Source organism: Bactrocera dorsalis, chromosome 2 (genome assembly GCF_023373825.1).
Source record: "Bactrocera dorsalis isolate Fly_Bdor chromosome 2, ASM2337382v1, whole genome shotgun sequence".
NCBI classification, from domain to species: Eukaryota; Metazoa; Arthropoda; class Insecta; order Diptera; family Tephritidae; genus Bactrocera; species Bactrocera dorsalis.
The window spans coordinates 39463169-39478261 of NC_064304.1; the positions used below are offsets into that span (position 1 = coordinate 39463169).

Below are 15093 nucleotides of genomic sequence, written 5' to 3' on the forward strand. Positions count from 1 at the left end.
CAAGTGAAGCAGAGTGAAGCAACAAAATGCCAAAGTTATCAAAGAAAGTTGCCTAAAATAAGTGAAAAGTGAATGAAAAGCCGTGCTAAGTACTGTTATTAATAAAGTAAAGCAATAATGTGTTGAGTTTCCAATAGCAACTGCAACGCGCAGCCCACACGCTGCATTGGACCAACGAAAAAAGTCCGCATTTTGTGCAGCAGCCTGTGGGACTGCACGCCCAATTGGCGCTTGGTAACCAGAATTCAGTGATGCAGCTGACTGCTTTTGTTGTTGTTGTCGATTTAGGTTTTGTTTTTGTTTGTGGCCAACAATTGGCAGACGGCAGGACAGGCGTTGTGCCTTGTTGTTGCTGTTGTTGATAAAAGTTCTTACGCTCCTGCTGCCTGCCTACCTAAAACGCGCTGCCCTGCCCCGGCGCTGTCGCCTAAAAGTCGCTGCTGCTGCTGCACGAAAATTTCAGTGGGCTTTTGTGTACCTTTGAAGAAATCAATAAAAAGAACTGTCAACTCCGGGCACGAAAAGTACCAGTTTGGCACCAGTAATACTGCAGTCCGGAACAAAAAACACACACAATGTAATAAAAGAGTCGCCAATAATTATAGTTCGCATACAGCTTGCTCTAACGCATGCAGCTGCCGCATGCCGCGTGTTGCACGTGCTCTGTCGTCATCTCGCTCTATCTCTTGTAATGTGTGCTCACATACAGTGTTTAGAGTTGAATTCGCTCTGCAAGCGAAGTCATTGGAAGCAGCAATTGTCTACTTATTGTTATTGTTGTTGTTGCTCGGTGTTGGTTTATGTTTACAAAATGTTTCATGCAATTATTTTTGCTTGATCGTTAACTTGAGAACGCGTTTGCCGCTACTTCTTCCCATTGTTGTCAGAGTCTGCTTCGTATCTTTTACTATTTCAACTTATTTTACTGCTGCTTTCAGTTCTTCTTAGTGGCATACTAGTGTTCTCATGTTCTTTGCTGCTTTCTTTCTTGTTTATCTTTACCATTCAAGCGTTTTCTGATTGGCATAAAATATATAAAAATACTTACATATATAACGTATACATACATATGTACTTACATTCATATATATATGTATGTGTATACATACTTATCTAAAAATAACTGCCATTCTTTGTTGTTTTTATCACAATAATTTTTTGTTCCGTATCGAGGAAAATCGCTTATTGACATTAATCGCCACAGTCCACACAGCCATACATACACATAACTGACAGCTGAGGTTAGGCGAGACTTTGATAAAAAGCAAAATCTCATACAAAGTGGAGTATGTCAATTAGTTGACATCAATTAAGTGTCGGCGACCGACAGTTAAAGCCAAAAAAAAAGCTGCCAAAGTGATATATAAATAGATTATTAATAAAGCTCGACAGCAAAAAAATAATTGAGAATATTTGTTGTGTGCGAAATTGTAGCTCATATAACAGCTGCATTGAACAATGGCAACCCAAGCAGAAAAAAACAACAATTTTTACAACAACAAATGATAAAGCAAGATTCGCAGAATTAAATTTAGTCATCATGCAAAGGGCAAACGCCTTAATTTCTGACATTTCACTTTGCACGCGCGCTCTTGCGCTCGCGCAACCACTACGCTCACACTTGCTCGCGCTCTCGCGCTCTTTGCCACAGCACAACTGTCAAAATGCTGTGCTCCGTGTGCGCTCGCTGTCAAATTCGGTATCCTTGTTGTTGAGTCCTTTTTGCTTTTGCACATCACAGCCTACATAGCGACAAAAACAGACACACAGCTGCACTTACACGCCGTTTTCTGCCACGTTCGACCGCATTTTCCGCATTGCGATACTGGAGATAGGCATGCAAATCTGATGGCAATGCACTGCAGCAGCCACCAATGCATATACACACATACGCAAGGACGCTAGTGTATGTGTGAGCACGAGTTTATGTGTGCACAATAGCTCCTCATGGGTTGTATGACCTTTGACATATTTTCAGCCTCTGGCGACCTTTCCAACAGACACAAGACCAATGTGAATTGTTGACGAAAAGTCTCGCTATTTGTGTGTGCCAAAGTTTTGCAGAGCTTACCATGAAGTTCATTAAGAATTCAAAAAGTTTTGTAAGAAAAAAACTACAAATCTTGGCTCTCCAATTATAACGAGACACAGCAGCAATGTTGTCTTCCTGCTTTAGAAGTTGTAATGTCAACATATGAAGTTGGTCTAATGTGAAGAAATATCTCAAAGGGTTTGAAGAATACGGCTCTCAGTGTTAACATATGACAAAATTGAGTTTATTAATCGGTATAAGAAGATTTACTCGAAAAAACTTGAGACAAGTTGAGGTCTTAATTTAAGTTTTAAAATTCAATCAGATTGGGGTACTACGTACGTAGAGAAGCAGTTAAAGCGACCTCAAAAAAAACCAGCAGATCTATATAGTTAGCTTATAATCATAAGCTAGTATATAATTTAACTTTATAATTCTACTGTCAAAGTAACCATCATGGTAGAAAATGATGGAACCGAGGGTCGATCTAGCCCGAGAGCACGGAAGAATAGTTTCGTCTGTTCTTTTGCGAGGTTACGCCAATTGTACATCTCAAGTGCGGAAAGGTCGCATGCAATTGGTCCTTCCATTGGATGGCGCGTAATTTTTTTTCGTCGACAAAGATCGTCGCTCGAAATTAGTTTCTCAATTGCCTACCGATCCCAAAGAAGCATCTTTTGGCAAGCGTTATTCTGGACTTGAGCTCCAGTCCTACGTTATTGGTGGAATTCATGGTGGTTCCAAGATATACGAAACCCTTAACTTAATCGAATTTATAGCTGTCAACAGAGACATAGCTCCCAAGATGCGAAGAATCTTTGTATTTGGCCTCCAAGTACTTTGTCTTACCCTCATTCGCCACAAGACCAACCACTTTTGCTTGCTTTTTACGTTTGAAAAGGCTGCGCTGTCTGCCCTTTTGTTCAGGCTTACGATTTCAGTATCATCTGCGTATGTCAGTATCCTTTCTTTATTGGTGTATACACCGAATACCGGTTTTTGTGGCCAGTTTATAACTGCGCGTCAGTCGTTCTATTTTTTCACAATTTGGCGCTAATTGGTGAGTCCAAGTGTAGCCAGCATTTCTTTCATCTGGTATTTCCAACGGAGTAGAGGTCTTCTTCACCCTTTACTTGCCTCAGCGGGTCTGCGTCGAATACTCTTAGAGCAGAAGTGTTTTTATTCATTCGATCGACTTGGAGACGCTGTCTCTTATTTCGCTGAACTTAGTCAATGTATGTCTCGTACATCGTTCCTTTGATAGAGATATTCGCCGTGTCCAACGCGCAAAGGATCATAAATCTTCCGCAGAACCTTTCTTTCGAAAACTCGTAACGTCACCTCATCAGATGTTGTCATCGTCCCTGCCTCTGCACCATATAGCACGACAGGGATGATGAGCGACTTGGACAGTTTGATCTTCGAGTTCGTCGAGTGAACTCCTCTTTACTTCTCAATCGCTTACTCAGTCTAAAGTGGCACCTGCTAGCAAGAGTTATTCTGCGTTGGATTTCGAGGCTGACGTTAATGCTGGTTCCAAGATAGGCAAAATTTTGTACGACTTCAAGGTCAACAGTGACGTGAGAGCGAAATCGACGACTGTTTGTTTGATGACAGAAGATATTTTGTCTTGCCGTCGTTCACTACCAGACTCATTTGCTTCGCTTCTTTGTTCAAACTAGAGAAAACAGAACTAACGGAGTGGATGGTATGATCAATGGTATCGATGTCATTGGCGTACGACAGCAGATGTACTCTTGTAGAAGATTGTACCTTCTCTATCAAGTTCTGCAGCTCGAATTATTTTCTCCAGCGGTAGATGAAATAAGTCTCACGATAGGGAGTCGCCTTGTCTGAAGCCTCGTTTGGTATCGAACGACTCGGAGATGTACTTCCCAGGGGGATACCAAATTCAGACATCGCGGCATAAAGGCAGCTCTTTTTCGTGCTATCAGAACCAGATTTAACGTCGACGAAGAGTGGGTGAATGTCGATCCTCTTATCACGAGTTTTTTCCAAGATTTGGCATATGATGAATATCTGGTCACTCACTCTAAATGAGTTTATGAAAAAAAGCACAGTTTTTCAACATGTCAGTGAATTCGCATAGTTGGCTAAAAATTAGACTAAATATTCCGGTTTCAAATAAAATATGTATTTATAAACAATGGATGCATTGTCTAATCGGGGGCATGAACTTAAAACGTCAGTTTTTTCCGCTTTTGCTTCATATGTGTAATACATAAACAAATTTAAGAACAACAAAAACTACTGTTAAACAAAACTGACGCTTATAAATATTTTCCACCAACTTTCGTAAACAAATGCAAGACAAGAAAGCGTGAAGTCAGAGTATGTATGAGTGTAGAAAGCGAACAAAGCGAAGTAAATAAAATTTGTAAATTAAGGCGAAGCGCAAAGAAAGCAAATAAACAAAAGCGAATGGCGAAAGCAATGAAGAAATTATGTCAATATTCAAAAGCAATAAAGAACTACACAATCAAGCGACGCGGCGGCGGCAATGCGCTTGAAATTTCTCAATGAGCCGATACGAATATACTTATGTACCTATATATAACATATATTTATATTTGTAGGTACATATATACAATATTTTATATACATACGCACATATCCAATGAGAAAGCTCAATATGTGTACTAATTGCTGGCAAGAGTCTTATAGACGCAAAACAAACTTAATTTGCAGTTAACTTCAAAGAACACCATTGCAGCCAACTTCTCTGCCAGCAATTCGCATTAAAAGACAAATTTCATTTTTAACAAAACTAATTGAATTTCGTTTAAATTCGCATTGCAATTTCCATTTAAAACCGGCTCAGCTTATAAGCTTATTCAATTATTCCCGTTGTTTTTCTATGGCAAACAATTGAATTTCATTTTTCATTAAAATAATTCAAACCATAAACATTGCGCTCGTTCTTTTAATGCAATTTCCATAAACGGCAAAACAGCAAGTCACTTTGTTATTATTAATTAATATAATAGCATAAATGCGGGCAACAACAAAACAAATGGCATTTTCAACCATCAAAACTAAAATCAACATGTGAAGTCGACTAATTTCATTTTGTTGCCGCTTAAATTTAATTTAGGCAATTTGATTTTTATCAATCGACTGACAGTTTTGGCCTGCCATTCATGCCCCAATCACCGCCCAATTGTGGTGGCGCTTCCTTTGTTGTGGGGTACTTCACGCAAATACTGTCACATGACAAGTAATTGTCAATCGTTGCGCTGATAATCATGGCTACAGGGGTAAAGTGTGGCTAATTTAAATTTATTTTATTTAACTGGAATAGTTTTTCCATATTGTGGCAAGTTTGATGACAAATGAAATTTGAACTCAATTAATTGATACTCGTTGGATTGCGTATCCTTCAACGACGTCTAACTCTTTTTGGCAAAGAAACTTATTATGAAATCGAAATTCCTCATTTTTCTAATTCCTATCTTCCTTCATCTTTCAACTCAATAATACTTATTCGTCAGTTCTCTGTATCATTAGTTTTTTTTTCTAATTAGACCACAAATCAATCTTATATTCATTTAATCGAGATTAAAGCATAAAACTCTCTGATTGAGACGCTGCTCTCCGTTCTTCCCCTGAAAGAGCACAAATATTATATTTAACAATAATTCATAGCTAGTCGATTGTCTCTTGAAATATACCTCAGCGATATATCTTATAGATAGGTTAGATTATGTTGGAGTTAGCTTAAATGGTCACCTCTAAAAAGGGCATCTTACTTGGGTGGTCCATTATGATACTTAAAATTTTTACAAAAATTTGTCTTAAAAACCCTCATTGCGCCATAAACAAAGCTCTTTGAACCGATCAGAAATTTGCTGAGACGGCTAATGTCTTCCGGTTCTTCGAAGGTAAGAGTACAGAGCTTTTTCAGTCTCAGTCTTGCAAGGGCTACACTATTGTGGAGAAGTGACTGAATTTTCCGCCTCATCTTCTTTCAAACAACTCTGCTAATTTGCATCCGAATAGATTTTTATTATTATTGGACAGTGTACAGTTAGAACTCTTACCATTGCTGCAAAAGGTACTTTGTTTATCCCTTACATTCTGCTCTAGATCAGAAAGATCTGGCAGTCGCTTAGGAGTTGGTTATAGATGAACGCCTGCGAAGCGCACGTGAGGTCCTCAGGACCAGTGCTAGAGCGCAAGTTGACAACGGAGATCCGACTCATTCCCACTCGGAAGAGAGCTAGGTATGGATATCATGCTAGCGCATCGGCCATGCTGTTTCCAGCGAATCCGCTATGATCATGCACCGAAACAAGTGTAATGATGAGGAGGCATGATGCTATCATATTTCCGGTGAGGACAAACTCTCCTGGACTGACTTCGAGCGCATAATTAGCCAGCTCATTGCTGATATCGCCGTTCTGCTGTACACCACGACACGCTCACCTTCCTGAAAGAAACTCACTGCAAAGCAGTAAATCTACTGCTACCTTAATAGCTGCTACTTCTGCCTAAAAAATACTTCAGTAGTCCAGTAGTCTAAAGCTCCTTTTTACAAAAGACTCGCCCTTCAACTTTGCCTCAACACAGAGTATAGCATGAAATCATATAACTTTGGTGGTGAATTACCAAGTCCACCTACATAAGATCGTTAAATTATGTACGTTAAGTTAAGTAAGTTCCAGACCAGAGGTCGAAGACCAGTTTTGGTCCTTTGCGATACCAGACGGAGATCACTAGCTAAGTCCAAGAGAAGTAATCATCGTTTAGAATGCCTGCGCTTGACGCGAATTGTAACAGAGTCTACGCCCTACTCCAGTGTGTCATACTGTGGAGACCCCAGATGCTTACAATGTAGCTTTGCCAATGCGGGACAAGTGCACAAGAGATGTTCCATTGTTTCCCTGGCGCCCTGCTCTAAGAATTTCCTGCAGTCTTCTCGAACTGTCAGCCCCAGACTGTGACCAGTTAGTGTTCCGATCATGTTCCTATAGTCTTTTCCATCGAGTACCAATTGGATCGTTGAATTAAGTCAACAGTTTCAATGGATACTTTTAACCATTGAACACATAAACAATAGTTATTTTTAAAAGTGTTCGATTGTAATTTTTTGCGCAATAATTTGCAAAATTACACTGAATGTCAAGCGAATTCGTTTACTTTGACAGCTGATTTGACGGCTATCTCTCTAGGACACACCATACCTCAAAGCACACTATATTTTGTATGAGCCCTAAATACAGTTGTATGTACATAAATAATGAATTTTAATTATATACTTAGTACATATAAGTATATATTATCTATAAACTTTTAACTGCCTATTAACCGTCATAATGAATGTCAATTTTGTTTGTCTGTAAATCAATTGTTTTTGACAGCTATCTGTCATTGCAAACTGGCAATTTTAAGTTCGCCCTCAAGTTAATGAAGCAAATGTTACCTAAATTTGGTATATTTTTATAACTATTTACAGCAAATCTAATACCATTCAATCAGTTGTAAATGCTCATTTAAATAGTTTTTTTCGTTTACGAGCAATTTTGAACCCACGCAACGCGTAATAAAGAAACCTTTTATTATTTAGCGTGTGATTTACGTTCCACGGACAATTGAAACAAATTAAAAACTGGTTTGACTTACATAAGCTCATTTGACGAGCATTTCATATGCAAAGAAGACACTTGCGGTTGCGCTTATTATAGAGCGTGTAAAGAGCAACTAGTTTGTAATGAAAATAAAAACAACAACTGCAAAAAATAATGCTACAAACAAGCTTTCGTAACTGGTTTGCTTTAGCGTTAATCACATCAATGTGTGCGATGTGTCAGGTAATGATCATAATTCTAGCGAAAAGGGAAGCGAAAGTGTTTCATTGCTTGCTTCTTACTAAGCTGCTTCAACTACTTTACTTACTATGTTATGTTAATTTACATAATGTTTGTAACATACAAGTAATTACTTCTAGCAACATAATTGCGCAGCACTAAACATCATTAGTGTAACATACTATTACAATTTTTTGATTTTTTTTGTTCTATGAATATATACATACACACTTCCGGATTTGAGTCGCATTTTCCTCCATTCGCCATTTATTTTGTGGAATTAAAATTCGACTCATGTCCCATCAGTTACGCTGTTGTTAAACTACTGTGTAACTAATTCTTCTTCATAAGCGTATTAAATGAAGAAGGCCGGCAAATCACCTGTGTTCTTATGTATAGACAGACATACTCGTGTATACTTTTAAGATTATATTTGGCGCGAAAAAGCAATTAAAGCTATAAATTTATACATATGAAGGCAGTTTTTGTGAGGTGTGTCGTACAATTTGTTAAAATTTTGGAGCAAAATATTTATTTCTGAGTTTCTTATTTCCTAATAATATTTTTTTGCTATGAAAAATGCTGGAAGCTTCTAAGAGTTCGCTAGATTAATAAAATAGACAAAAAAGATTCAAATACCAACCGAAAAGGCTTTAATGAAAATATATCAAATTTTAGATTATATTGAAGATCCAGAATTGAGAATATTAGAGCATACTAAGAGTAGCAATTGCGAAAAATAATATCCTGCTTCTATTAACACCGTCTTTACGAGACAACTTCTTCTTTATTGGCGTAAACTTACGCGGATATAGACGAGTTTACAAAAGCGCGCCAGTCGACCTTCCCTTTCGTTGTTTGACGCCTTCCAACGGAATGCATCCCTCCGCAGGCACTGCGTCGAATACTATGAGGGCTGGAGTATTTTCATCCAATCGGATGATAAGACCCAGCAAGCGTACCCACTGTCTCTTACTTCGCTGAACTGACTTGTAGAATTTCGCCTTTAATAGTCGAGAGAGGACTTTATTTCTCAATTGTCTACTCAGTCTGAAGTAGCACCTATTGGCAAGAGTTACTTGGCTTTGGATTTCGAGGCTGACATTGTTTTTGCTGTTAATATTGGTTCGAAGATAAACGAAATTATCTACGACTTCGAAGTTATAACTGTCAACAGTGACGTGGGAGCCAAGTCGAGAGTGCAATGACTGTTTGTTGATAACAGGAGATATTTCGTCTTGTCCTAGTTCACTAACAGACGCATTTGCTTCGCTAATTTGTCCAATCTTAATAGAGCAGAACTAACGGCACGATTGTTATGGCCAATGATATCGATATAATCGGCATACGACAGCAGTTGTACATACTTGTAGCAGATTGTGACTTCTCTGTTCAGATCTACAGAACGAATTATTTACTCCATGAGCAGATTCAAGAAGTCGCACCATATAAAAACGCCTGGTCTGAAACCTCGTTTGGTATCGAGCGGTTCGGGGAGGTCATTTCCGATGCCGACAGAGATTTCGGTGTTGCTCAACGTCAGTTTACGCAGCCGTTTTCTGGTGATACCAAATTCAACGCGACATAAAGGCAGCTCCTTTTCATGCTATCAAAAACAGCTTTGCAATCGACGAAGAGTGGTGTGCATCGATCTTCCTTTCACGAGTCTTTTCCTAAATTTGGCGCATGATGAATGTTTAGTCGGTTTTCGATTTTCTAGGCCTGAAGGCACACGAATAAGGTCCAATCAGTTGATTGACGATGGGTTTCAGTCTTCCACACAACACGCTTGAAGAACCTTAAATATGACGTTGTGGAAGCTTATTTCCCAGTAATTGGCGGAGATTGTGGTGGCTCCCTTTATGTCGATTGGGCAGAGCTCACTTAAATTCCAATCGTTGGGCATGCTTTCAGCCGACCATATTGACCAAAGATGCTTATGCATGCTCCTTATCAGTTCTTCGCCGCCGTACTCGAATAGATTAGCCGGCTCCGCCGCTTTGGTATTCTTCGGACGGTAATTGCATGAGACATTATGTTTCGATAATCAGAAGTAAAGGTTTGATGTCGAGACATTTAATTTATTACACGGAAGCATAGATCTTTGAGTCTCTTACATATAAAAACGGTTTAGTAAGAAAGTGTTAATAACTTCATGCTCATTAAAAGTATGTTGTGGTCTAGTGTTAACCGGACATTATATTTGTAATCAAAAATTAATAATATGAGCTTGAATATTGACCTACATACAATTTTGCTGCAATGATTCCGAGTTTGTCGAAAATATTCGAAGAAAGGTATGAGCATAAACAGTAAAACAGCAAGCCAAAAATAGCGGTATAATGCGCAGGCACACGACTTTCGAAACACATCTGCTACACACATGGCCCGTTATACTTCTTAATAATAATTTTATCTTCGGAAGCGTCATGCCACTTTTAGCAGCGAGTGCATACGTTTTGCGCTGAGCGCAGCTTTCTACCTAACCACAAGGAAAAATATATTAAAAATGCGTATGAGACCCCATTTGCAAATATCTGCGATCCTGGCTGCCATTGAACCCAAACGAACTTTAAAAGCTAAATAAAAACTTTGTGAAATATTATAACAAAAGAGAAAAGTTGCTAAATAAAAATAACTAATAAACTCCGCGGAAGGCGACAGCATCAAAAGCGCCAACAAAAGCACGCATATAAGAAGTGAAGAAATATAAAAATGATTATACATACATACATGTACCGCAATAAAAAGCAGAAATTATCAAAGCGACTGGAACTGTAGTGAATTTAACCGCAGCGAAACGCTCGTAAAAAGGGCAATTAACCAAGTGAGTCACGCGCGCTGCCGACAAAACACCAATCAGACGAACTTGCAGCGCGCGCGTCGCGGCGCACAGTCGCGCTGTGGCAAGTGTGCGGTCGCGCTCGCCTTAATGAGCAAGCAGCATAAGCGCAGATAACTGAAATGTATTAATGTGTATTTGTACGTGCACAAACAGGCGCAGTTAGCTTTCGCGCTGATGGCGGTTACGCATCACACTCGCCAAAGCGCCGCGTCGCCGCGCGCGTGAACGCGCAACATGAAAAACGTATTACAAAGCGCATGCAGCGCGCAGTGACAAAGTGTCGCGAATGCGCGGTGGTTTTGTATATTTTTTTTATTTTTCTTCTTCTCTTTCTTCTTCCACTGACACTGATGCACTATAAAATAACAAACGCTTCCGGTCGGCGTTCCGCGTTTGCTTTATCGTTTTTTATTATTATTTAAATATTGTGTATAATTTAGTTTGTGTATATCAACATTACAGTTGCAAGCAGAAAGCCGGCAGTAAATATTTACATATATACATATATGTAATTGCATAAAAACACAGTGAAATATATCAAATAATTCCTAGAGATCAAACTCAAGTGAAGTTTAAGTGCAAAATGATACGTTACTAAAAACGCAACGAATTCAACGAGTGCTTACAACGAGCAGCGTGCGCATTCGAACCGCAAACACGCCAACACCATCACTCACACCCACACCATCGCAATCGTCACAACCTGCAACGAAGGCACAAGCTCAAGCGCCCACCCAACAAACGCCACATTAGACGCACACCAAACCGCCAGCCATTCAGCCAGCAATTAAGCATTTCAACATGCCACGCCCACGTTATGCTGCGCGCCTACGCCTACTACTCAATTCGTTGCTCTTCGCCGCCATTATCGCCGAACATCGCGGCGCCAACGCTGCAGGCATCGCCATCGACCCAGAACTGTCGTCACCATCACCATTCACCGTCGCACCCACCGCTGCGCTACCAACGGCAGCACCGACACCAGCATCAACAACACCCAATACAGTGCCAAATGCCAGCATTGCTGACAGCAAACTAGCTTACGAGGACGGCAGCACAACGACCGTCAGCAATATTTTGGATGTGAATGCTTATGCCGTGAATGGCGTCGGCTTGGACGCCAAGAATGTGCTCGCCGCTGTCGCCGATGATGATAGCGAAACCGTTGATACTGATTATCAACTTCCAGCTGCTGCGCCCACCTCGCCCGCTTCCGTGGAGCAGCAGGACCAACCGCTTGTGCCACCCACTACGCTGTCTTTTGCCAATATTGCGCCCGCCAGCGGTTTGGATAGCGATTTATATAGCGGTGCTGGCGGTGGTGGTGGTGGCAGCATTACCGGCTTTGAGTTTAGCGATGGGGATGGTAAGACGGCCACCACGTCAGGTGATGCAACACCGCCATATGCGGCTGTGGATGATAAATACGGTAAATATGCAAATTCACATGCAAAGCGCAACAATTTATCAATAAAGCTTTAATTTTTTATATGGGCAGGAATGTAACTAGTTACCTAGATATATATAAAATTCTTGCTTACAATATATATAAAGTGGTTGTGTGAAATAACCACGCAGTACTTATAACATTTTAGAATTTTAAGCATTGAAATATTGTTCGTAAACCTCGTAATGATGCTTATGAGACAGAAAGTAGCGGCAGAAAAGATGTCACTATAAATTTTTATAGATTTTACGGTCACCAGAAATGGTTCTTGAAGGAATTTTTTGGAAAGAGGTTTTATATTGGAGAGAAAATTGGTAAACTATAAAGAATATTAACCAAAAAGCTCTCCAGTCGCTAACCAATGGTCACTTCATTTTTTTTTTTCCAATTTGCTTCAATTTTCCAAGCTTCAAGAGCTTCAGCTTTTAGTCGGCTTTAAACTGAGGGAACCAGGATTTTCAGGCAGTAAACTATATTTTTTTCAGTATTTTTTATTTCAGTTTTTTATTGCTAATGAAGCTTCCGCTTTTTCACATATAACCAATATATAACTAATATGTAACATATATATAACTAATATGTAACCTATATGTAACTAATATGTAACCTATATATAACTAATATATAACCAATACATAACCATTTTATAACCAAAACCCAAATTTTATTTTAACATGCGCGCTTTTTAGTATATTGTTTTCCTTTCGCCTGTAAACTTATAAAAAATGATGTTACATTATTTTGCATTTTAAGTGACGATAGACGTATGTTTATGGTATACAGACCCTCATGTCATTCAGCAGCTGCCACCATAAAGAGTTCTAGAATTTGTATTATACTCAATTGATTATTATAATTTATTTTTCCATAAGCTTTGTTGCATTAAAATATACCATTATATACATACAAACATACATACATACATACATAAGTACCTATGTGCACACAATGTTTGTTCTGAGTTGAAAAATATGTACATTCAAAGTGCATTCGCTGCCTTTCAATGTACAATAAATCGTCGCATTTGTAATCGCTCTGTTGTTGCTTAACAAAACAACAATTGTTGATAGAATTACTGAGTCACTCAATTTCACTGGCGGATGCAAGTCTACTATCTACAATTTATTTGATTGACTTTAAGCTTATACACAATGGAGAATATTGATAAAGCCGCTTTATGCCTACCTAGTAGATTCTTCAACAGATTATACTTACTTTCCTTACTTGCTTAGCTTGCTTATATAAGCATATAATTCTTTTTATAATTAATAATACTTAATTATTTTCTCGCAATTTTTATGACAGCTATTACAAGTAATCCTCTCTACACTCAAATAATTACTTTTCACCAAGATCTCTCAGAACTTCCTGCTCTATTGACTGAATATACTACAAAAATACATAGGCAGTGTATTCGATAATTTTTCTACAACATATTTTATCAGTATTCTTTTCTATAACATATTGTCACCGAACTGTCAATGACCACTTTACTAACATAACAGCAGCCCTTTTATTCTGTTAGACGAATATTTGGTCCAAAAAAGGCACTAGAACTCTCAAAAAGTCATCTCTTTGTGCTACCAGAATTTTTAATTAATCCTTTAAATCAATTGAAACGAAATATATTAACAATTGTAGGTTAAGTTTACTATCTGAACACGCATGTGGAACGGGATGAGTTCTTAATGAAAACTGTTTTAGAATAACGATAATTTAAAAGTCAACAAAAAGCAAAGCTGTCGCAATTTCTTATGGATTATACTAAAAGTCAACTCAGAGAACTCCTTTTAAAAATGTAGATTATTTTAGAATTGTTCCAGTAATCAGATCTATGGTTTCTAGCATTTTTCCGTCCAAACATTTTTAAATATGGTCCTTAGTTCTGTAATATACTATTATTAAGCAACTGCAAAAGCAATCCAAATGATTAAATTATAGTTGGCTGCTTCAGTGAAATTACATTTTCACTGTCAGTTATTATTTTCATAATTGTCACTCCAACAATTATAACATTTTCTACATGGTTTGTTCTATACAAGAATAGGACCGTCGAAACAACCTCCGCTTTGAACAGGTAGCCATCTAGAAGCCTACTGATCTGAAGTGATTGCAAGTTTTCTTTTCCTTTGTCAACTTGATACCATCAGACAATTGGATTGTCCTATCCGTCTTCAAAGGGTTTATGGCTCTTATGAGAATATAGTTTTTTATATATTAGTTCTTATAATCGGTTGTACATTGCGATATCGTTCGGGAACTGGAATAGAGTTCAAGTTTTACAAAACCACTTTACGTAAAACTAACTTCGTTACAATTTCGAAACTAGGTTCGTTAAAAATAACTGGAGCGCTTGAACACTCAACATAACTGATACTACGATTATGAAATATCACACCTAACTGGCATTATCAAGGGCAGAAAATATTGCTCTGTCATCACGAATACTGTACTGTCATCTGGAAAATACACAATAGTGTTGTGAGACAGTTAACTGAATGCTTTTCCAGAAAGACGTTTCGATGTAATATGCATCAGAAAGAGCTTTGAATGATAGCAAAGTCACCATATGAAGTTGGTAATATGTTGGTAAAACGTGGGATACCCTATAAAGTATGTATATCGGTAAAAAATTATCAGCATGACAGCATGACAAGCTGAATCGGCTAGGCCATGTCTGTCTTCCTGTATATGTACGAACTAGTCCTTCAATTTTGAGATAGATAGATAGATTAATGAGGTAATGCACCGCGACCTAGGGTCTACTTTGCCCTCTCCTATATCACATGTCTTCCCAGAGTTCCAGCAGCCTGAATAGTTCCAGGAGCTTGCGGGCGCTACTGAGGTGATAACCTTCTAAAATTTTTCTTTCGTAATTTTCTCTTCAAAATACTGCTCATTTGTCGGAACCGCCGATATCGGATCACTATAGTATATAGCT

General features: G+C 38.5%; 1 protein-coding gene across 12 annotated transcripts in view; it reads left to right on the top strand.

Annotated features, from left to right (window-relative positions):
* The window catches only part of LOC105222126 (tyrosine-protein phosphatase 99A), a 508627-nt gene that overhangs the window by 400768 nt on the left and 92766 nt on the right, over positions 1–15093 (top strand). For 5 of the 12 annotated variants that reach the window (XM_011199326.4, XM_029548643.2, XM_011199323.4 and 2 more), the window contains exon 2: positions 11168–12134. The exons of 6 other annotated variants lie outside the window; for them this stretch is intronic. In XM_011199326.4, the coding sequence (XP_011197628.2) occupies positions 11507–12134 (628 nt within the window). In that variant the 5' untranslated portion in view covers positions 11168–11506. Of the gene's footprint in view, positions 1–11145; positions 12135–15093 lie in introns of those variants that run through there. One more of the 12 variants, XM_049450357.1, reaches the window with a different exon arrangement.